We start from the raw sequence: 22,088 nt of genomic DNA, 5'->3' as shown, positions 1-22,088 counted from the left end.
TGTACTGGAAAGCAGACGACGCTCGGCTCCACACTCCCTACTTCCCTCAGCCTCCAGGGCCGCAGAGTCCCGCCGGATCCCCGGACGAGGCTCCGCCCCGCCAGCCGCTGACTTGGATTGGCTCCCAGGGGCCGGCCGCTGGCCAGTCAGGCGCGGGGGCGTTGTCCCGGGGCGGGGCTCCGGCCTCCCGGCTCCAGCTTCCCGCTGGGCCATTGCACAGGTTCCAGGCGGCGGGAGAGCGACGCTTCGTGCTCCCGGCGGGTGCTGCCTCTTGTCTTCCGAGCCGGGGGTCCAGGGGGGACATGGCCACGGCCACTGTGGCAGCAGCAAGACGAGGCTTCTGCCGAGCCCCTCCGCTCCTCCTGCGGCGCGGTTACCAGACGGAGAAGGGCGTCTATGGCTACCGGCCGAGGAAGCCCGAGAGCCGGGAGCCCCGGGGCGGCCTGGCGCTCCCTCCAGGTCTGGGATAGGGCCGGGGTCGTGGGCGCAGGGTCTGGGGAGGCAGGGGGACTCCTCGATAGGCCTGAAGTGGGCTGCTGTTGTGGGGGAGGTCGGACTTCTGGGGTGTGCAAAGTGTGCTCAGGCGGGTGGGGAGCGAGGGGAGGTGAGGGGGCCAAGGGAGGCAGGCGTGGGTGTTGTGTCAGGGTCATCGTCTGTTCAGCCTCGGTAGCTGGCGAATCTTGAGGTCGAGGTCTCGGCCTCGCTTGGGTGATCTGACCAGCGTTCGTGTTCCGACTGGTTTTGTGAGGTCTTGTCTTTTCTATTCCTTGCATGTAAAGTAAACTTGTGGAAACTTAGGTCTTTGCGAAGGCGGGGCTGCGGGAAAAGAAGAGTTTTGAGATCTCCCAGCTTCTCGAGTTTATTCAAAGATACATTTCCAGGGCCATCTCTAAGGCGCGTGTGAACAGAATGTGTGGGGATCACGACACTACTGCAAGGGTGAAGAGGGCAGTTAGTTGGTGGTCTTGGACCACCGCATGGTATTATCTGTCTCCCTGACCTAACTAGCCTCTTACTTTAATTTCAGAGTTTTAAATTCTTTCTGGATTTGGAAGTATGTTACTGGTGGTTTTAATGGATTTGGAAACATGAATATCAGTTTTTGAGAACTTTCTTTGCATATTCATGTGCAAGAGACCTATTTTGAATATTTGGTTTATGTCACAAGTTGTGTATGTTTTTTCTTTTCTTTTTTTTAATATGTATTTATTTGAGAGAGAGAGAGAACGCCGGGTGCAGGTGGGTGAGGGGAGGAGCTGAGGGAGAGAATCTTCTAGCCGACTCCTCCTCAGCATGAGCTCACCTCTGGGGACTCCATGACCCATGAGATCATGACTGAGCCACCCAGGTGCCCCTAAAGTTGTCTATATTTAATCCTTACAGAGTAGAAGATGAATACAGACTGATTATTAGAGGAAGATCATTTGGCATCTTCAGTCCAGTTATTAGATTAACAATGAAGATCCTCTTCATCTTATAAGTACTTGAACTTTGAATCTTCTTTTTTTTTTATTCGACAGAGATAGAGACAGCCAGCGAGAGAGGGAACACAAGCAGGGGGAGTGGGAGAGGAAGAAGCAGGCTCATAGCGGAGGAGCCTGATGTGGGGCTCGATCCCATAACGCCAGGATTACGCCCTGAGCCCAAGGCAGACGCTTAACCGCTGTGCCACCCAGGTGCCCCTGAACTTTGAATATTCTATTATGCATTGGAACCTCAATATTTTGCTCTTGACCTCAGGGGACATTTATAGTAAACCTGATTTCTGTCTCTTGGGTGCAATGGGGTTTCTTTAGGGAAAGCATTTTGGCCAACTAGATTGTTAATCCCTTGAGGGTAAGACTATTGATGTCTTATTTCACTTTGCAAATCAGGTGTCAAGAATTTTGTATGTCATTTATTCTCAAACGTTAAGTGTGTATTCAAATCACTTTGAATTGATTTTTAAAATGCGAGTTCCTGGGGAGCCTGGGTGACTCAGTCAGTTGAGCATCTGACTCTTGATTTTGGCTTAGGTCATGATCTCAGGGTCATAAGATGGAGCCCCACATGGGGCTCCAAGCTCAGCAGGGAGTCTGCTGGAGATTCTATCCCACTCCCTCTATACCCCGGTGCGCTCTCTCTCTCTCTCTTTCAAATAAATAAATAAATCTTAAAAAAAAAAAAAGCCAGTTCCCACGCATCCCCCCCACCCCAGGGTTCTAATTCAGTGGTCTGAGATCTGGTTAAAAAATACAGATTTTTATCAGGCATCCAAGGTGATTCTCTAGCAGAAAGTCCATAGCCAGCTATGGCCAAATACTATTTTTGTCTTAAGGGATGTATGTGTAGGACATGTTCGACCAAGCACCTCACTTGGTGACCTTTGAAAAGGTCAGTATTGAGTTAGAACAGCAGGCCAAGGGTGGCTCCTTGTGGTATTGGGAGGCAAGAGTGAAATCAGTGCCTGGAAACCATTGTTCCACAGTTACAGGATCTAGCTTAAGGGATTTTGTTGCTAAAGGCAATCATTTTCTTTTCATTCTTCTTAACTTTTAACTACTCTGAATAAAACTGAAAGGCAAGTGGGCCACCCTATACCTTTCTTCAAAATTACCATTGCATGCAGATCCTTGGCAGGTTTTTCTTCTCTCTGTTTCAGAATTTACTCCATTATTTTGTAGTGACTCTGTTTGTAGATCACTGTCTCCTACTAGGCTGGGTAGGAGAAAGGGAGAGGAGAGTGGGGTCTCTCTGAGTGGCATCTCCCTGGCCAGAACTTGGTCAATATATATCTGAAAAGGAGACTGGAAAGCATAATTTTTAAAAAAATTAATTTATTTGTCAGAGAGAGAGCGCGAGAGAGCAAGAGAAAGCACAAGCAGGGGGAGTGGCAGGCAGAGGGAAAAGCAGGCTCCCTACTGAGCAAGGAGCCAGATGCAGGACTTGATCCCAGGACCCTGGGATCATGACCTGAGCCAAAGGCAGACACAACCAACTGAGCATATTGGAAAATAATTAGTAATCACCACACTCCACCCCTCTGGCCACTCAAATAACCTAAGCTTTTCTTCCCATACATAGAATGTATTCACCTCCTTTCTCCTCTATTCACTTCTTGAATCCATCTCAAAGTCCATTGTCTCTGGAGAATGTACAGTCCTCTCTGTCAGGGCTGGCGGTGTCTTCTCATGCTCTGGAATTTTATGAACTGCCACACATCCCCTATTGACACATTCCATATACAAAGAAAATGCTCATCTGGAAAAGGAAAGAATGAGGAACTACAGCAGTCACTATTCAAACCAGCTATCAAATCCTGTTGGAGAGGAATGATAAAAGTTCCTTGGTATGGCTGTGTAGTAAGTACATTACATTCCCCTGGCTGTGCCTTCTGTGTCTTTCTTCATCCATTGCCTTCTGTGGCCATCTCTGACGTGGCACTGGGAAGTGTGCCGTCCTTGGGGGCTGCATACCTTCCATAACCTACTTTATTTTAGTAAGGTTAGGGGCCTGAGAGTTACTTTTGGGGTCATCAATCACAACTATTTTTTATGACCAGAACTGGGATTCGTTTGACAGTACAATTTTCTTTCTCTCTCTCTCTCTCTTTTTTTTAAGGTTTATTTGTTTATGTGAGGGGGTAGGGGAAGAGGAAGAGGGGAGAGAATCCTGAAGCAGACTCCCTGCTGAGTGCGGAGCCTGATGCGGAATTCCATCCCAGGACCCTGAGATCATGACCTGAGCTGAAATCAGGAGCCATATGCTCAACTGACTGAGCCACCCAGGCACCTAGCAGTATAAGTTTCTTGTAACAGTCATAGGTCTGCAGTCTTTTTGCCTGTGGTCATTCTATGAGCAAATTGCCTTCAGTCAAAGATCTTATCTAGACCTATTTTTAAGCCTTGAAACCTCTGATCTTTTATTTATTGCTTCTGTGTCCTGCCCACTCAGCTCCCTAAACTTAATGGTGCTTGCCTTGAGACTTTCTAAAATAATAGTGGGAAGGCAACACCCTTTGTGGAGCTTGTAGGCTCAGCTGGCTCCTATCATCTAACAGTGAATGCTTTCTAGAAGGTACTTGAAGAAGGGTTTGTCTGTTTTCTTAACCTCCTGCTAAGGTAGCCTCTTCTGAACCACCTTTTCTTTTCTTTCTCTCTTACTTTTTTTTTTTTTTTTTAGATTTTGTTTATTTATTTGAGAGAGAGAGAGGGAGAGAGAGAGAGAGAACAAGCTGGGGAGGGGCAGAGGGAGAGGGAGAGGCAGTATCCCTGCTGAGCAGGGTGACTGGAGCTGAAGGTGGACGCCTAACCAACTGAGCCACTCAGGCACCCCCACCCACCTCAAACTACCTTTTCTAAGTGCTTCTAATTTTCCAAGCTTGCCAGGATCTGCCTTCTAGGTACAGAGGCCTCCCGCAGCAGAGCTGAATTTCCCTCCATCCCTTCTTGTTTGATCTCGCTTGACCTCATCTTTCTCCCAGGGCTTTCTTGAAAGTGACAAGAAACAGCGATCAGACGCTACTAAGCTATAGCCCCATGGACATAAAGTCTGCCCACAGGATATCACAGGTGACAGTTTTACTGTGTGTTTTGTCAGACAGCATAACACAGCCCTCGTTAGCTTTCTAGTCTGAAATATCTGGTCCCTGGCACCTACTGCCAGACTGGCTAAGCCAATGTCATGTGTATTTTAGGCTCTGTTATGGTAGCCAGCCACCTCGGGTACCAAATTGTGTATTAGATAGAACAAGTTCAGGGACGCATCAGAGACCTGGCATAACAGTGACTTAAGTAAGATGAGCAAAGGTCTGAGCTGGTATGACAGCTTTGCTCTGCAAAGTCATATGGGGTTCAGGCTCCTTCTATGTTGTTTCTTCACCATCCTGTGGTGATACTCTCTACTCTGGTCCAGGATGGGTCACCATTGTATCCCCAGTCTGGCCAGCAGGACAGAGGAAAGGGGGAAGGGAAAGAGAACACTTCTCCTTTTAAGGGCAAGACCCAGAAGGTGCAGACATCACTGCTATTACCTTCTCACTCATCAGCACTTAGTTACATGGCCAACTGGCTGCCTGGGAGGCCGGGATGTATATCTTTATTCAATATCCATATATTCAACCATGTATTACCGTGAAAGAGAAGGGAACATGGATATTGGGAGTTGTAGGAGTCTCCACTACAGATGAATTGTAAAGATCTGGGGCAAGCAACCCACCTTCAAAGTTTTCACCTCATACTTCATATCAAATTTTGAGCACTGTGTTTCTTAAAGCCTTGCTTTCTTTCTATTTTCACTATTGGGATCCTCGCCCAGGCCTTTAATTCTGGTCTGCTGCAAAAAAATATTTAACTCAGGTGTTCCTAACCAAGGGCCGTGGATCCCTATAAAAAAGTTTCAGAGGGTCTGTGGACTTTGCACAACTCTGTGTGTGTCTATTTTTAGGCAAAGAGCCTGTAGTTTTCATTGAATTCTCAAAGAGATGCATGACTTCAAAAAGATAAAACTGCTAGTCTCACTGGTATAAAATTTGTAGCCTAGTTCCTGGCTGGCTTAGTCCAGTCTTTCTGAAACATTGGTTTCATTGAGTCATTTTTCTGAACTCAGATGTCCAAAGGCTCTACTTTGCCTCTCAGAATAAAATCAGATTCTTTAGCTTGATATTCAGTGCCCTTCATGTTTCATGACCCATTCTGCCTTCTTTCTTACCTCTTTCCGACATAAATTGCCCCACATTCTAGCCTTTATCCTATATGCCTTTCCACTTCTTACCCACCTCCATTCCCATCTCTTCCCTGACATCTGTCCAGACAACTCCAGGCTATCCTAATCTAATCTCCTTCAACTCTCAGTATGGGACCCCTTGGACTCTACTGAACGTTTTATGACTGTGAGGTTTTGTGTAGGGACCATCCTCTCACATTGTGAGATCCTGCCTGGTGAAGACCTTGTCTTACATTCCTCTCAGCTCCACAGTTAACGGAATACTTATTAAATGATTTATTCCTACAAAGAAATGGAAATATGATTCTGTATATGCAATTTATTTGTAACATTTAGTGCATTTGAATTTTGCACGTACCACCATAACACCAAGTATCAAGAAAGGAAGCACCGTGTACATTGGGTAATGTACTATATTACTATGTTTTAGAAAAAGTAGTAATTTCTTTTTTACTGATGAACACTATGAAGACTTGCTGGGTTTTTTCTTAAGTTCCACTTAAGTGTGTGCTTAAGTTTTATTAATTAGAACCAGGAGTACATGGTTTAAATAACACCTGCCAAAAGGTACCGTCTTGGTTGAGAGGAATGTTTGAGTTGGTGTGATGGGTCACGTACACAGCTTTTTGGTATTGGCAAAGTTAGTCAAAGGACAAGCCCTGCTGAAAATGGACACATGGCATCCTCCCGTAGCAAAGGTGACATAGTGAAGTAGGAGGAGGTATGATCAAAGTCAGGGTGCCTCCCTCCGCCTCTTTGCCCTTCCTTCGTCAGCCTTCTTTCTTCAAATATTTATCTTGGCTGAAAATCCATGCCTGCATAGGACAACTGCATCATTTGCTAAGGCTTCCATTACATGGAGGCTTTAAGGAGATACTGAATTTGCTTCTAGTAACCTCTTAGATGGCAGTGGTTTCACTAGTTAAAATTTGATGAGTGTTCTTTGTAGCTAACCATTAGTAACAGCTTGTACTTTAACCTCTGTAAGCCTCAATTCAGGTAAGCTTGAATTTATTTATCAGCAATCGCAGTTGAAAATGGAAGAGTGCTGATTCATGAGTATAAACTTAATTATGGAGGATTTGGATTATAAAAAATGGCAGAATTTAGGGACCAGCAGAACATGGGAGCCATAGGATTCCAAACAGCATTGCGTGGTTACTGACTTTGGCATTGAACTTTGATAGTTGAAGTGAGGTTATAGGTATGTTGCACATTGGAAATAACGGGAGCCTTTACTGGAGTCGTGGGAAAAGCAGTTGAAGAAAATCTTATTGCATTAGAGATTTTTAAAAATCTCCATAACTCTGGAGTACAAATGAAGACCAAAAAAGGCTGATGACATTGGCTCTTGTACTTTTTTTTTTTTTTAATGTCTCCATGATGTCCAGTTCTCTCATCCCTTTTGCTGTAGGCTCTGGACTTTCCTTTTCAATTTTTGTTATAATATAATGGATAAAAGACTGGATTGAAGTCAAATATGCTTGAGTTCAAATTCTACCTTCTTCACTACCTATGTGACATTTTGCAAGTCACTTAACCTCTTTGAGCCTCAGTTTACTCTTCTGCAGCTAAGGATACCTATTTCAGTGTTTTAAGAGTTAGGTTAAATGCAGTGTGTGAAACAGTGAGCACAATGTGTAGCAAAAGTTAGTTCTCGGGGTGCCTGGGTGGCTCAGTCAGTTAAGCATCTGTCTTTGGCTGAGCTCATGATCCCAGGATTCTGGGACTGAGCCCCATATTGGGCTTCCTTGCTAGGCAAGGAGTCTCCTCCCTCTCCCTCTGCCCTGCCCTCCTGTACTCACGTGCGTGCTTTCTCCCTCTGTCTCTCTCTCAAATAAATAAATAAAATCTTTTTCTAAAAATGTTAGTACTCACTATCATTTACTATCAATCTGTGACCCTTACTTATCTATCTTGGCAATGATTTAGGAGAGGATTGGGAGAAAAACAGAAAGGACCAAAACAAGGGGTTTTTGTTTTGTTTTGTTTTGTCTTTTTTTTTTAAGAAAGAAATATCTGGCAAAATAAATTTATCTAATAAAGATATTGTGTTTGAGATGAAAGAGAGGGTATGATATAAAATGAACTCAGTTGCACAGCCTAGGTCTGAGTTTGCTGTACAGAATATAGTATTCTGGTACAAAGTCTTGGTTTTAATGTGGTTATCTACGACATTTTAAGCTGAAGCGGGGAGGCAGCCCGTCACATTTTAATGGGGTTCAGAGGGACTCCAATTATGAAATTCTCTTTCTTGGAGTCTTCAGTCATTTTATCCAACATTCCCACTTGCTGTAAGCATATGCTGCCTTGAAGGAAGGAGATTATTGGATCTGATCTAGAGATTTTGGGGGGAGGTTACTTATGACCAGATGATGAGAAAGAACTCTACTGACTTTATTTTTTTATTTTATATATTTTTTAAGATTTTATTTATTTATTTTGACAGAAAGGGACAGCCAGTGAGAGAGGGAACACAAGCAGGGGGAGTAGGAGAGGAAGAAGCAGGCTCCCAGCGGAGAAGCCTGATGTGGGGCTCGATCCCAGAACGCCGGGATCACGCCCTGAGCCAAAGGCAGCTGCCTAACGACTGCGCCACCCAGGCGCCCCAGAACTCTACTGACTTTAAGTTTAAGTACTAAGTTTAGTTTATCTGCCTGTGTAGTTCATGATGGTTAATATGAACCCTTTCTTCCTGAAAACCACACTCTTGAGTGCCCTTACTGTGCTTGCTTACGGAGAGAATAAAGTCATTGATGTAGATATCCCTTTCATAATTTTTTTTTCACTCCCCTATTGCTAAGGTTCTTATGGTCACAAGCAACAGAAACCAACCACGGCTATTTAACGCAAAGAGGGAACTTTACTTGAAAGATACAAGGGTATCTCCCAGAACCGAAGGATATGTGCAGCAACCAAGACTCAGCAGGGAGGAAGACCAGAACTAACTCTGGGAATATTGGCAAAAGCTGTGTGTGGGCCCACAGGGCACAGCTGTTAATGTAGTCAGCTCCTATGCCACCATAATGCATGCCGGGGGGCCTCGAGACCGCCCCCACATTTAGAGACTCACCAGAAAGACTCATGGCACTCAGCCTGTAGTTGTGCTCATGGCTCAGATTTATCACAGTGATATAATAAGGATACACAGTGGGATCATAATGGGGAAAGGCACAGGAAAAGGCATCTCTGGAGGCACCTTCGTGCAGGCTTTCATATGCCCTTTCCCCCATGAGGGGTGATACAGAACTCACTCCTCTTCAAGCAGCACAGACACAGTAATATATGTGTGAGGTTGCTAACCTGGAAGTCCATTAGAAGCTCGGCACCCAAGGCTTTTATTGGCAGATGTTCACGTAAGCATCCTCTGCATGTGCCAGAATTCCAGACTTTCAGGAGGAAAGCAAATGTTCAGCATAAACCACATTGTTTGCACAAACAGGAGGCATAGTGAACCACCCTTAGCTCCCAATCCCAAGTCATAAATTCTGGAAAGATTAAATCAGACCCACCTTGACTCAGGTGTCTTTGGAATTCATTAATTGGGAGGGAGGCAGAAGGGAATGAGATAGACATGGCCTTGGGAACCCCCTTCCTGGAATGGGAGGGTGCAGTTCTCAGAAAAGAGGGGCTCAAAGTAAGGAAGAAGGATCCACAGCAGCTCTTGTACTGCACGTTTGAGGGCTCTGGACAGCTTTCATCACGAGGGTTCTGTGACTCTTACAATATGCTGAATCTCAGGACTTCATTCAGTGCATAACCAATGTTTCTTGAGCATCTACTATGTGCCAGTCTCTCTCTCTCTTTTTTTTTTAAAGATTTTATTTTTTTATTTGACAGAGATAGAGACAGCCAGCGAGAGAGGGAACACAGCAGGGGGAGTGGGAGAGGAAGAAGCAGGCTCAGAGCGGAGGAGCCTGATGTGGGGCTCGATCCCATAACGCCGGGATCACGCCCTGAGCCGAAGGCGGACGCTTAACCACTGTGCCACCCAGGCGCCCTTATGTGCCAGTCTCTTGAGCCAGAAGCCTGCCTTCAATATTTTCCATTTCGTTTTGAAGAAGAGTTGTGTATATGTGCTGTTGTTTTCCCTATTCTCTCTGGCTTCTTAAGGATTTGAACATCAAATTAAGTTCTTCTGAACTTTTATAGATATCCTAAGTACTAAGTTGTTTGTTTGGGTGTTATTACACCTAACAGAAAGATATTCATTTTTCTGTTACAGTAACCCCTTGGTTTATTTAGACAGTGATAAGTTATTTTTATGAGAAATATATGTATTCAATTGCCATCCTCTCATCCTTTTAAATCTTTTAATTTCACTATTTGCTACAAAAATAATACAGGTAAAGCACTTTTATCCAATGCATTTGAAGCTAGAACGGGTTAATTTCATGTCAGTTAATTTCAAAAAAGATTATTAAAGCAAGGAGTATGATAAAGAAATGAGAGATGTTTTAAATATTTTGACAAATATATTTATTTTTGGTTTTGTATTTGCAAATCTTTAAAATTAAGAGTGCTTATGGAAGTAATCTGAATACAATGTCTCTAGATTTTTATGATATTCCCCCTAATATTTTACTTTCTCCCACAGCGACAGCTGTAGGAACAAATATAACTGATTCTTACAAGCATAAAGTGTACTGGTGGGGACAGGTGTACCAGGTGCACTGGAGAAAATCCACTAATCTAAAGCGTTCAGGGACTCCTGGGTGGCTCAGTCAGTTAAGCGTCTGCCTTCAGCGCAGGTCTTGATCTCCGGGTCCTGGGATTGAGCCCCACATCAGGCTGCCTGCTCAGTGGGGAGACTGCTTCTCCCTCTGCCTGCTGCTCCCCCTGCTTGTGCTCTCTCTCTCTCTCTCTGTCGAATAAATAAATAAAATCTTAAAAAAAAAGCTTTCAGAATGCAGGAGGCAACAAGTCAGTTAAATGGATACAGTATAAAGAGCTCTATACATGTTCACTGTGGAAAACAGTAAATATGCTAAGCAAGAAAACGAAAATCAGGAATTTTAATATAGGATAATCCCAAGTTTTTGGTCCATTTTCTTACATATGTGAAATATATATATATACACACATACATATATATGAAGTATATAGATACTAATATTAAGCTATGTAGACTATGTAATGAAATATACGTTATGTGCTATACACACACATGTTAACAAAGAGCAGGCTCATGCTATATATATACTGTCTAGAGTCATTTTCATCGACATACACTGACAATTTTCCATTAAGCTTCTCCTACAACATGGTCTCGTGGTGGCTATTGGCAAATGGAGATTAGTTGACAACACTATGGCGTGTCCCTCTCGGAGGACTGGGGGTTTGCTGAGTTAAAACACTAACAATTCAGGAATGTGAATAAAGATAGGGGAATATCCTTGAGGAAAGAGGAGGCTTGACTCCACCTTCAATACCTGAGGGGTGGGTGTGGTGATGAGTAGCTTTACCTCCCTGTCCTCTGGGGGAAAGCATGTTCCAGTTAGGACAGGGGTAGAAGGAATGTTTAGAGAAGACGGTAAGAATGCAGAGAGGTTTGTTAATCGTGGAGCAGAATTCCAGAGGTCACAATGGAAGGATCTGGGAGGCAGAGGGAAGGGATACGGGACTGGGTCTGCAAGAAGAAACCAGAACAATGGAAGGAGGTTCTGAGAGAAAACATTGCCGGGATGGATGTGGGATGTGCCTGAAGTGTGGAGGGGAGGGGACCTCTTTCTTTGGCTCTGCCGAAATAGCAGTGGCCCTGTGTTCTTGGGAGCGAGCAGCACACTTGTGCCAATGCCCATGCCGCTGCCCTCGAGTGGCATGAAAAGCCTGGCGAGCAGTTGGAAATTGGAGCGGTGATCTCTGTGAACTGACGTAGGTTTGCTAAAAGAATGTTTTCAACGGGGCTACTAATTTGAGAACGGTGATGATAACCCTACATGTTTACTACTGGACTTGTCCCGCCGGAGATGTAATTTTGTACACGTTACTAGAAGCTGTGGAAAGTGCAGGAGATCACTCCGCAGGAGAGAACAGACTGAGAAAAAGGCTCTGGGCAGACCTGCAGCACGAATATTTTAGAGATGGGCAAAGAAGAGGAGCTCCCCCAAGATGACTGAGGTTGAGCAGCCAGTGAGTTAGGAGGAAAGCCGGGATCTTGCAAAGCCACAGAGCCCAGGGAAGAATGTGGGGTTTTTGTTCTATTGTGTTTTTTTGGGGTGGGGAGAGTATGTAATTTTGAGGAGTGGCCAATGGGGACAATGCTTTAGACATTGTCTGTCTGGATTTTAGCCACAAATCTGAAGGTTTCTTACTTCATAACACGGCGGTTGAGAACTTCAGTAGGATTCAGAATAGAACCCTATAGCAATTCATATGACTACCCTCCAGACTGAAATCAGTTCATTTACTGGGATTGTTGGATTAGTTTCCTAGTTTATTAGACACAGTATGGAACCTCCTGTCATGTTAGTGCAAACACATCCCTTACGTATCCATTTCAGCTCTGTTCTTTCCTGTGAGCCTGCAGCAAGACATACGTTTTGCAGTCCTCTGACTACAAATCCAACCACGTGTGTGGCTCATTGCATGGCAATAAACGTTCATGAAATGGTCATTAAATGTTTCAAAATATGCTAACAATTTTCTCTGGGTTCTAAGAATAAAAACAAACTGGAAAAATGTTCAGAAAATGTGTGCCCTCAAGAGCGGATCTGCTCATCCTCAGGGATTTGCGGTTAGTTTGTAAGGCTGCCTTGATGAACTGAAAGTGAACGTCGGCATGAAGGATTTTTTTTCTTCTTCAAATTTTGGAAGAACTTTCATGTGGAAAAGGGAAGAAAAGCAGTTTTGGGCTCAATATAAAATCACCAATTAGATTCATTGAGAGATAATGCTTCTCCTCCAGGCAGAGACTAAGCAACCACTCATTTAGGGGTTTATAAAGGGGATTTTTTTTTTTTGCATTATGTGAGTGACAAGATCATTTTTAATATCTTTTTCTAGTGTAAGATTTCATAAGTCTATAAAATAACTATGTACCTGGGGGCCTTTAAGAAATAGAGAAGGAAATATAACATTGATTTTATAGTTCTATTTCTATTTTTTATATAAAATACATTTTTTTTTGCAGATTTTATTTACTTGCCAGAGAGAGATTGAGAGAGAGAGAGAGAGAATGAATGTACAAGCAAGGGGAGTGGCAGGTAGAGGGAGAAGTAGGTTTCTCGCTGAGCATGGAGCCTGATGTGGAACTTGATCCCAGGGCCCTGGGATCATGATCTGAGCCGAAGGCAGACGCCTAACCGACTGAGCCACCCAGGCATACCTTTTTATGTAAAATATTTAAAAATCTCAAATAATAATTAAGAGAACTATAATTATCCAGAATCTCAGCATTTTAACAATTCTTTTCAGTTTGGGGTGTTTCCTTTTACGATCTGTTGACGGGCATAGTAGTTTTTTCAAGTGTGCACTCATAATTCTATCTCCTTTTTTTTTTTTTCTAGTGACTTTAGCTATCATGAGATAAATTTAAGGAAGTAAGTGTGTTTTCCTAGATTGTGGTGGTCTTTAATCCTGAAATGTGTGTAGGAGCGATACATTGAAAAAGTCTAAGCCTGCAAATACATCTTTGAAAAAACTGATTTTTTTTGGTTTGTGGGCATTTCGTAAATTGTTCGTACTGTTTTATTTCCTCCTTCAATTAGTTGATCATGGCCTTGCCAGATTGGTGACAGTATACTGTGAACATGGTCATAAAGCTGCCAAAATCAACCCCCTCTTCAGTGGACAAGCCTTGCAGGAGGATGTGCCCGAAATCCAAGCTCTTGTGCAGACCCTGCAGGGACCCTTTAATACCACAGGTAAAGCCCACGGATGCTAGACTGTCCATGTGGTGGTTATTTGCCAACATGAGGTAGGGCTCCTTTCTCTGTTCTTGAAGAATCCCCATGCTCCCTGGAGCTAAGGCCTCCATGGGTGTGAGTTGACAGGGAGGGGCACCTTCAAGCACTGTCTAAGAGGACCTGTCTTGAGGTTCTAGAATAGTCTTTCTATAGGGCCCATTTCCTCTGAGTTTAAAAACATATTCACCAAAGACATACAAATAGCCAAAAGGTATATGGAAAAGTATTCAACACCACTCATCATCAGGGAAATGCAAATCAAAACCACAATGAGATATTATCACCTCACTCCTATTAGAATGGTTATCATTAAAAAGACATGAGAGAACAAGTGTTGGTAAATATGTGGAGAAAGGGGAATCCTTATGTACTATTGGTGGGAATGCAAGTAGGTACAGCTACTGTGGAAAACATTATAGAGGTTCCTCAAAAAATTAAAAATAGAATTACCATATGATCCAATAATCTCACTTCTGAGTATTTATCCAAAGGAATTGAAATCTGGATCATGAAGAGTTATCTGTGCTCTCATGTTTATTGTGGGATTATTATAATAGCCAAAATATGGAAACAACCGAAATGTCCATTAGTGGATGAATGAATAAAGAAATGTAGTGGAGGGCACCTGGCTGGCTTAGTTGGTAGAGCATACAATTCTTCATCTTGGGGACATGGGTTCAAGCCACACGTTGGGTGTAGAGCCTACTTAAAAAAAAAGAGAGAAAAAATGCAGTGTAAGCACAGAATGGAATATTATTCAGCCTTAAAAAAGAAGGAAATCGTGCTGTCTGTGACAACATGGATGAACCTTGAGGGCATTATGCTAAGTGAAATAAAACCAGTCACAGAAGACAGATACTGCATGATCCCACTGTATAAGGAGTCCAAAGTAGTCAAACTCGTGCTTGCTTCAGCAGCACAGATATTAAAATTGGAATGATACAGAGAGTTAGCATGGTGCCTGCACAAGGATGACATGCAGATTCATGAAGCATTCCATATTTAAGAAAAATAAGGAAATAAAATAGTCAAAACTCCTAGAACCAGTAGAATAATGGTTCCCAGGATCTGGGGAGAGGTGGAAAAGGGAAGGTGTGAGTCAAAAGGTCCAAAGTTTCAATTATGAAAGATAAATAAGTTCTGGAGATGTTCTATACAACATGGGGCCTAGAGTTAATGATACTGTATCGTATTATTACAACTTTGGTAAGAAAACAGATCTTATGGTCGGTGCTCTTTCCACAAAATAAAAATGAATAAAAAATTGCAAGCCCTGAAATTAAAAAACAACAAAAAAAAGTCAGACTCCCATTATGTGCCAGACACATTATGTCAGTTCATTCTCATACCTACTCCATAAAGAAGTTACTGCCATCTTTATATTACAAATAGGAAAACAGACACTCAGAGAACTTAAGTAACTTGTAGCTAGAAAGTGGCGGAGGTAAGGTGGCAATCCATGTCAGCTTTCATTCGGCAGCCTGTACTTTTTCTGCCTGCTTTCTTGCCCAGCCTGGGAACTTAACCAAAGTTGGGGATGGATAATCACTCAGGATCCTGGGCTCCTACCTCATGTCATATTTTTTGTTTGTTTGTTTGGTTGGTTTTGTTTTGTTTTTTTGGTGCTGAAACCCGGGATGTCATATTTTATTTTATTTTATTATTTTAATTTTTATTTATTATTTTTAAAGATTTTTTTTTTTTTTTTTTTTTTTTTTTAAAGATTTATTTATTTATGTGACAGAGAGACAGCCAGCGAGAGAGGGAACACAGCAGGGGAGTGGGAGAGGAAGAAGCAGGCTCCCAGCGGAGGAGCCTGATGTGGGACTCGATCCCGGAACACCGGGATCACGCCCTGAGCCGAAGGCAGACGCTTTAACGACTGCGCTACCCAGGCGCCCCTAAAGATTTTATTTTTAAGTAATTTCTACACCCAACATTGGGCTCGAACTCCCAACCCTGAGGTTGAGAGTCACACGCTCTTACAACTGAGCCAGCCAGGTGTTCCTCATGTCATTTTTTAAAGTTCATCTTGGCCAATGTCAGATTCTGGTACATGCATCAGTTAGTAATGTTCTGGTAATTTATTACAGTGTAATAAAGCACTCCAAAATGTAGTGACTTAAGGGCACAACAATTTTATTATCTTGCAGTTCTAGGATTTGACTGGACTTAGCTACATAATTCTCAGCTGGAGAATGCTATCGTAATTTAAATGGCCCTTCAGGAATGGAAAAGCTAACTGTTTTAGTGTCATCCCTGTCCCCTTGTTGTGCCTTATTCTTGCTGAGTCTACTTACAGGTCCCTGATATTTTTGTGTCAACTCATATATCCATGACTTTGCATGAAATGTCCTTCGGTCTACGTGATCAACCTAGGACATACCTGTTCATTTTTAAGCATTCAGCAAGCGCTGCCTACTCTGTGAGGCAGAGCTACCCAGAGCTTGCCAAGGTAGAGTTCAGTATCCCCTCACCCATGCTGTCATAGTACTGTGGGTAACTCTCAACAGCAGCACATCTCCCAAAACCAATAAAAAAACTTAATCTGACTTCTTTTTTTTTTTTTTAAAGACTTTATTTATTTGACAGAGAGAGACACAGCAAGAGGTATAAACAGGCTTCCTGCTGAGCAGGGAGCCCAACGTGGGGCTTGATCCCAGGACCCTGGGATCATGACCCGAGCCGAAGGCAGATGCTTAAGGACTGAGCCACCCAGGCGCCCTTAATCTGACTTCAGAATAAGGCCACCCTGAAAAAATATTCTCTTAATTCAGCATTAACCAGATATATGAAGATAGAAGGTATAATCTTGTTACTAGGAAAAACCACTTGTTGATATGACATAGTATTATCATTACTTGCTTATAAGTTTTTCTCTATAAAGCTTAAATTTAAGTTAGGAAAAATACTTTTTTTTCCCCCTAAGTAAGCTCTAGGCCCAATGTGGGGCTTGAACCCACAACCCTGAGATCAAGAGTGGCATGTTCTACCACCTGAGCCAGCCAGACACCCTGGGAAAGACCCTTTCTTAGCCATGTTTGAACACTCAGTGCCAAGACAGCTTCTGGTATATAGTAAGTTCTCCAAACTTGCTCATTGGATGGATGAATCTATGTTTATCTAAAACCACATATTTTTAGATCTCTTCTTTTGGAGGCATGGGTCTGCATATTTGAAATACATGTAGTTAATAAGAAGAGCAGAAAACATGAGAAACCCAAAGCAACTTTTTAAGCTGCATGCTTTTCTGCATTATCACATTCAGTGGTTTTAATTTTTTAAAAAAATTTTATTGGGGTAAAGTACACATAACCTTTGCCACTTTAACCATTTTTAAAATTTTATTTTAAGTAATTTCTACACTCATTGGAGGGGCTCAAACTCGCAACCGTGAAACCAAGAGTCATACTTTGCCAACTGAGCCAGCCGGGCACCCCACTACTTTAGCCATTTTAAAGTATACATATATATAATATATATAATAATATATATATAATGTATATTATCTATATAGATAATATATATATTAAAGTATATATATGTATATAAAGTATTATAAAGTGACACTTAGTACATCCACAATGTTGTGCAACCATCAAGTTAGTTCCAGAACATTTTTATCACCCCAAAAGGAAATCTCGTGCCTAGTAAGCAGTCACTCCCCATTCTGCTGTCTCCCCAGCCCCTGGCAACCCCTAATCTACTTTCTGTTTCTATAGATTTTCTGTTTCTGTAGATTTGCCTGTTCTTGACATTCTGTCTAAATGAAGTCACACTATGTGGCCTTTTGTGTCTGGCTTTTTTCACTTAGCATAATGTTTCCAAGTTGCATCCATATTGTAACATAAATTGGTACTTTATTCCTTTATGTGGCTGAATAATATTGCATCATGTGGCTGTATCACAGTTTGTTTATCCCATCAATGGACATGGGGTGATTTCCTATCTCATTTAATCTTAACAACTACCCCCTGAAGTGCTTTGACTGCTCCCATTTTATAGATTAAAATGTGAGGCAGAGAAGGTAAACAACACACAAATCACTTTCTACAACTTGAATGCTCAGTCAGCATCAAAGAGCTGAAGTTTATTGTAAGAAACCATAAGCAAAAATAAGGTAGGTTTGTAGGTTTAGGCAAATGACTGATAATTGATTTGGTGCTGAGTTATTGATCTATTACAAACCTTCCCTTTTTTTGACTGAGGGTTGGGTAGATTTCCCTTTACCTTAAAATATTGCTTTGCTCCCCGTATTAATTCACATTAAGACCAACCGTTCCATGGTATAATTGCTTTTTAGCTATTAATAAGACCTGAACGTTTGGGAAGGTATTTCAGATAAAGGTAGGACATCTGATTTCCAGCTATAAAGCAGATGAGTGTCAGATTTCCATTTTTATTTTGAAATTACAAGAGAGTCAAAATTTTGCATAAAGCAAAGATTGATATTCCCTCTCCTAGTATGACTACTTCATGGCCTTTGACCATATTTCTCGTTTTACCTTTAGAAAAATCTAGATAGCCATTGATGACCCAAGTTACCTAGAACGAAATGCTTTGAATTGAAATATTCTGTATGTTCTATAATTAATTATGTGGTTGATTGCTTTTGAAAATGATCCCCTTGATTCCATTTTGTAGGATTATTGAACATGGGGAAGGAGGAGGCCTCTCTTGAGGAAGTATTGGTCTATCTCAACCAAATCTACTGTGGGCAAATTTCTATTGAAACCTCCCAACTTCAGAGCCAGGAGGAGAAAGACTGGTTTGCCAAGCGATTTGAAGAACTGAAGAAAGAGACTTTTAGCACAGAAGAGCGAAAACATCTGTCAAAACTAATGCTAGAATCTCAGGTATGAAAGGACCAGCTAATATCAATGGGATAGGATGGCTTATTTTCTACAAAGATACATAAAATTGAAAAGAGGGAATTAAAGCATTTACTTACTCCATTTATCCCATTGCCTCAACACGACAGACATGTTCTAAGTGGAAAAAAGTAGATCACCAAACACCAGAGCTATTGGTCCTCCTCAGAGAGGTATTTGCCTGTTTTTTATATAGGCAAATATATATTTGCCTATTCACTTCTTATATATTTGCCTATTTATATATTTGCCTAGTCACTGTCTAAAAGACAAAATCCTTAAGATCTTACTTCTCTTTTTATTACCTCGAGTGATCAAAGAAAGCTATGCATGAAAGCTCTTGGTACAAATTAATGGCATTGAATCTGTCAGGGCTCTGATGAAGCTCCGGCATATCAAGATGACAGGAAAACTACTCCCAGTAATTTGGATAGTTGCATGGTTTGCGGCCTTGATGAAATAGTACTGGAGAGCCCTGTACTAAAACTCAGGGGCTAGGAGGGGCAGAATCGAAGGCCCAGCCCTTGCTCTAGAAGAACACATTCTTTTCTTTTTCCCCAGAAGAACACATTCTAAGAGGCTTCCTCTGGGGCTGAGTTACTCTACCTCTCATGTTATTTTCTCTGAATTCCCACTGCTGCCTCGTGTTCTTGGCTAGGCGTTCCCGCCATGCTCTGGACCAGTTCTGTCTGTCTCTGGAGTATGTCATGAAGGGACGTTGCTGCAGCCACTCGTAATGTGGGGCCTTCCCACAACACACACGAATGTGTCTGACTTGGCCCTGAATAGCTGGCTCTCTTCCTGCAACAAATGTGTCTGACACGATGTTCCACAGGAGTTTGACCACTTTTTGGCTACCAAGTTTGCCACAGTGAAGCGGTATGGGGGCGAAGGAGCCGAAAGCATGATGGGCTTTTTCCACGAGTTGCTGAAAATGTCAGCCTACAGTGGGATAACGGATGTGATTATTGGCATGCCTCACAGAGGGAGGCTTAATTTATTGACAGGCCTTCTGCAGTTCCCTCCAGAGGTAAGATACTTTTTATGATGTACGATTGACTGTAACAGAATAGAACCGGTAATAATCGTTCCTTTTAGAAACCGAGCAAACATCTGCACTGTTGGTCCAGGAGGTGGCTAAATGAATTGATGGATAGATCTGGTATTTTGGGTTGATTTTCTGTGTCGTCTTATATGGATTCTTCTCTCAGGAAAGTTAAAGGCTAGTTTGTTTTCTCAAGGATGACATGAATAGATAATTTCTGTTCTTTGAGGCATGCTTTCCTAATTTAATAAAAATCGTTTGAACAAACAACTTCTAAGAAGTCCATTTTACTTTCCATTTAGGTGCAGAGTTTTTACTTAACATACTGTACTAAAACTAATAATACATTGTTATCCTGGGAGACTACCACGTGAGATGGTTTATAGGTAATTGGCTCTTGGTGTTCCTGTTCCGTCCAATTCAGCTGCTCTGTCAGTCTCTGAAAAGACTTGAGGGTTAGGGATGCAGATTTTATGTCCGGGAACGTCAGAGTGACTTGCAATTTAATCAGATCGCGGGTGCTATGTGTGGGTAAACCTCACTACGATCTTGGCCAGGAGATTTACAGTAATTGTAAGTGTTAAAGGAATTACGAGAGTTAATGAAGTGAATACAGCTCATGGAAGGATGCATTACCCTTAAACCGCTAGGGAGTACCCATGACGTCATGTCTTGGGGCCAAGCTTTATCACTGCTACTCGTACCTCAGTTTTTCTGATGCTAAGAGATTGCTAATCACCTCCTGTGAGAAAAGCCAGACTATGAGAGAATAAAGTGATTGACAGATGGAGGCATGTGCTTAAACACAGGCAGAAATCCCTAAACCAGAAATTGCATTTCTAAAATATCACAGACAAAAACATGATTCAAAGGTACTGAATTATAAATGATTGTATTTGTGAGAAACATGGATGTATCCACACTGTGTAAGTGTGTGTGCTCCTATTTGTCGATAGGTCAGTAAGAAGCTTTTGGGTCATTCAAACCATTTGGATAAATGAGGATAACATGCTGTTTTTCGTAACTACCTTGGCTTGACACCCGGCTTTGTTACTTACTAGCCAAGGGCCTTTAACAATTTAGTTAATTTCTCTTGCTTGTACATTTTTAAAATGGGTAGAAATGAAGTGAAGTCCTTTGAGAATTGGACAATAGAATTTTTAGGCATGACTTGTGCTAATCGTGGATGTCATCTTGGGTCTAAATGGGATTAAGTTCTGTTTCATCGTTTTCCTTGTCTACCTCTTTTATTAAAAGATTTTATTTATTTAATTGAAAGAGAAAGAGAGCATAAATGGGGGTGAGGGGCAGAGGCAGAGTGAGAAGCAGGCTCCCCACTTGAGCAGGTGACCCTGGGATCATGACCTGAGCCGAAGGCAGATGCTTAACCAACTGAGCCACCCAGGCACCCCTTTCCTGTCTACCTTTAACAAGATTCATAGAAAGTTCTTTTGGAGAATATATTCTAACAGGTGTATTGAAGAAAAATTATTTTGCATATTGCAAGGCAGAGGTAACTACCTAACATCTTACTACCTTACTATCTTCATGTCTAACTAGTCATGTTAGACTCTTCTCAAAGTGTTGGTATTTCATTTGATGTTGACGATCTCTGAACAGTTCTGTGCATTTGAGCAGTTAGAAGTTTGTGCCTTTCTTTTTAAAGAATGCTTGGTGATCATGTTATACAAGCATGTGTGTAAAGTTTTTTCAATTGCATGATTTAAACTAACCACCTCTTCTCTGGTCTCCATTGTAATAAAAGACATTTTTTTCTTGTATGTTTATTCATAACAGCTGATGTTCCGTAAAATGAGAGGCTTAAGTGAATTTCCAGAAAATGTTTCAGCCACTGGAGATGTCTTGTCTCACTTGACCTCCTCGGTTGATCTGGACTTCGGTGCGCACCATCCTCTCCACGTGACCATGCTGCCTAACCCCTCACACCTGGAAGCTGTCAACCCTGTGGCCGTTGGGAAGACTCGTGGAAGGCAGCAGTCTAGACAGGACGGGGACTACTCTCCAGACAGTTCGGCTCAGCCTGGGGACAAAGTCATTTGCTTACAGGTACTTGTAGCTTCAGGAAGTGAGGCCAGAGGCTGGGGAGACCAGGAGGGAGGGAAGGAAGATAGTAGACATTCAAGATGAAATTGAGATGAACTTTTGGGAAAAGAAGATTCCAGGCTTGTTTTTAAAATTAATAGCAGATATGAGGTCTAGTCTCAAGCAACTGACTTTAGACTGAGGTTTCAGTGTGTTTTTTTTTTTCTTTTTTTTTTGAAGAACCATTTTAAACATTTTTAAAATTTAAATTCAATTAATTAACGTATAATGTATTATTGGTTAGAGGTAGAGGTCTATGATTTGGTAGAGGTCTGTGATTCATCAGTCTTACATAATACCCAGTGCTCATTATATCACGTGCCCTCCTTAATGTCTGTCACCTGGTTACCCCATCCTTCCACTCCCCTCCCCTCCAGCAACCCTCAGTTTGTTTCCTGTGATTAAGAGTCTCTTATGGTTTCTTTTGTTTTTCTTTCTTGAGTTATGTGTGTTATTTAA

General features: G+C 42.1%; 1 protein-coding gene and 1 non-coding gene across 3 annotated transcripts in view; both read left to right on the top strand.

Moving 5' to 3' along the window:
* Nucleotides 1-201: 201 nt before the first annotated feature.
* The window catches only part of DHTKD1 (dehydrogenase E1 and transketolase domain containing 1), a 51,813-nt gene continuing 29,926 nt past the window's right edge, over nt 202-22,088 (top strand). Inside the window, exons 1-5 of one of the 2 annotated variants that reach the window (XM_026478639.4) lie at nt 202-459; nt 13,413-13,568; nt 18,255-18,466; nt 19,317-19,511; nt 21,324-21,593. In XM_026478639.4, coding sequence (XP_026334424.1) covers nt 303-459; nt 13,413-13,568; nt 18,255-18,466; nt 19,317-19,511; nt 21,324-21,593 — 990 coding nt within the window. In that variant the 5' untranslated portion in view covers nt 202-302. The remainder of the gene's footprint in view (nt 460-13,412; nt 13,569-18,254; nt 18,467-19,316; nt 19,512-21,323; nt 21,594-22,088) is intronic. The other variant, XM_026478640.4, reaches the window with a different exon arrangement.
* Nucleotides 14,512-14,616, top strand: LOC113241166 (U6 spliceosomal RNA). The gene has a single exon (XR_003311476.1). It is a non-coding gene; the product is annotated as a U6 spliceosomal RNA (small nuclear RNA).

The sequence above is a fragment of the Ursus arctos genome, unplaced genomic scaffold (assembly GCF_023065955.2).
Source record: "Ursus arctos isolate Adak ecotype North America unplaced genomic scaffold, UrsArc2.0 scaffold_30, whole genome shotgun sequence".
In the NCBI taxonomy this organism is placed as follows: Eukaryota; Metazoa; Chordata; class Mammalia; order Carnivora; family Ursidae; genus Ursus; species Ursus arctos.
The sequence above is the reverse complement of the archived record's forward strand: the minus strand, read 5'-3'. Positions and strand labels throughout refer to the sequence as shown.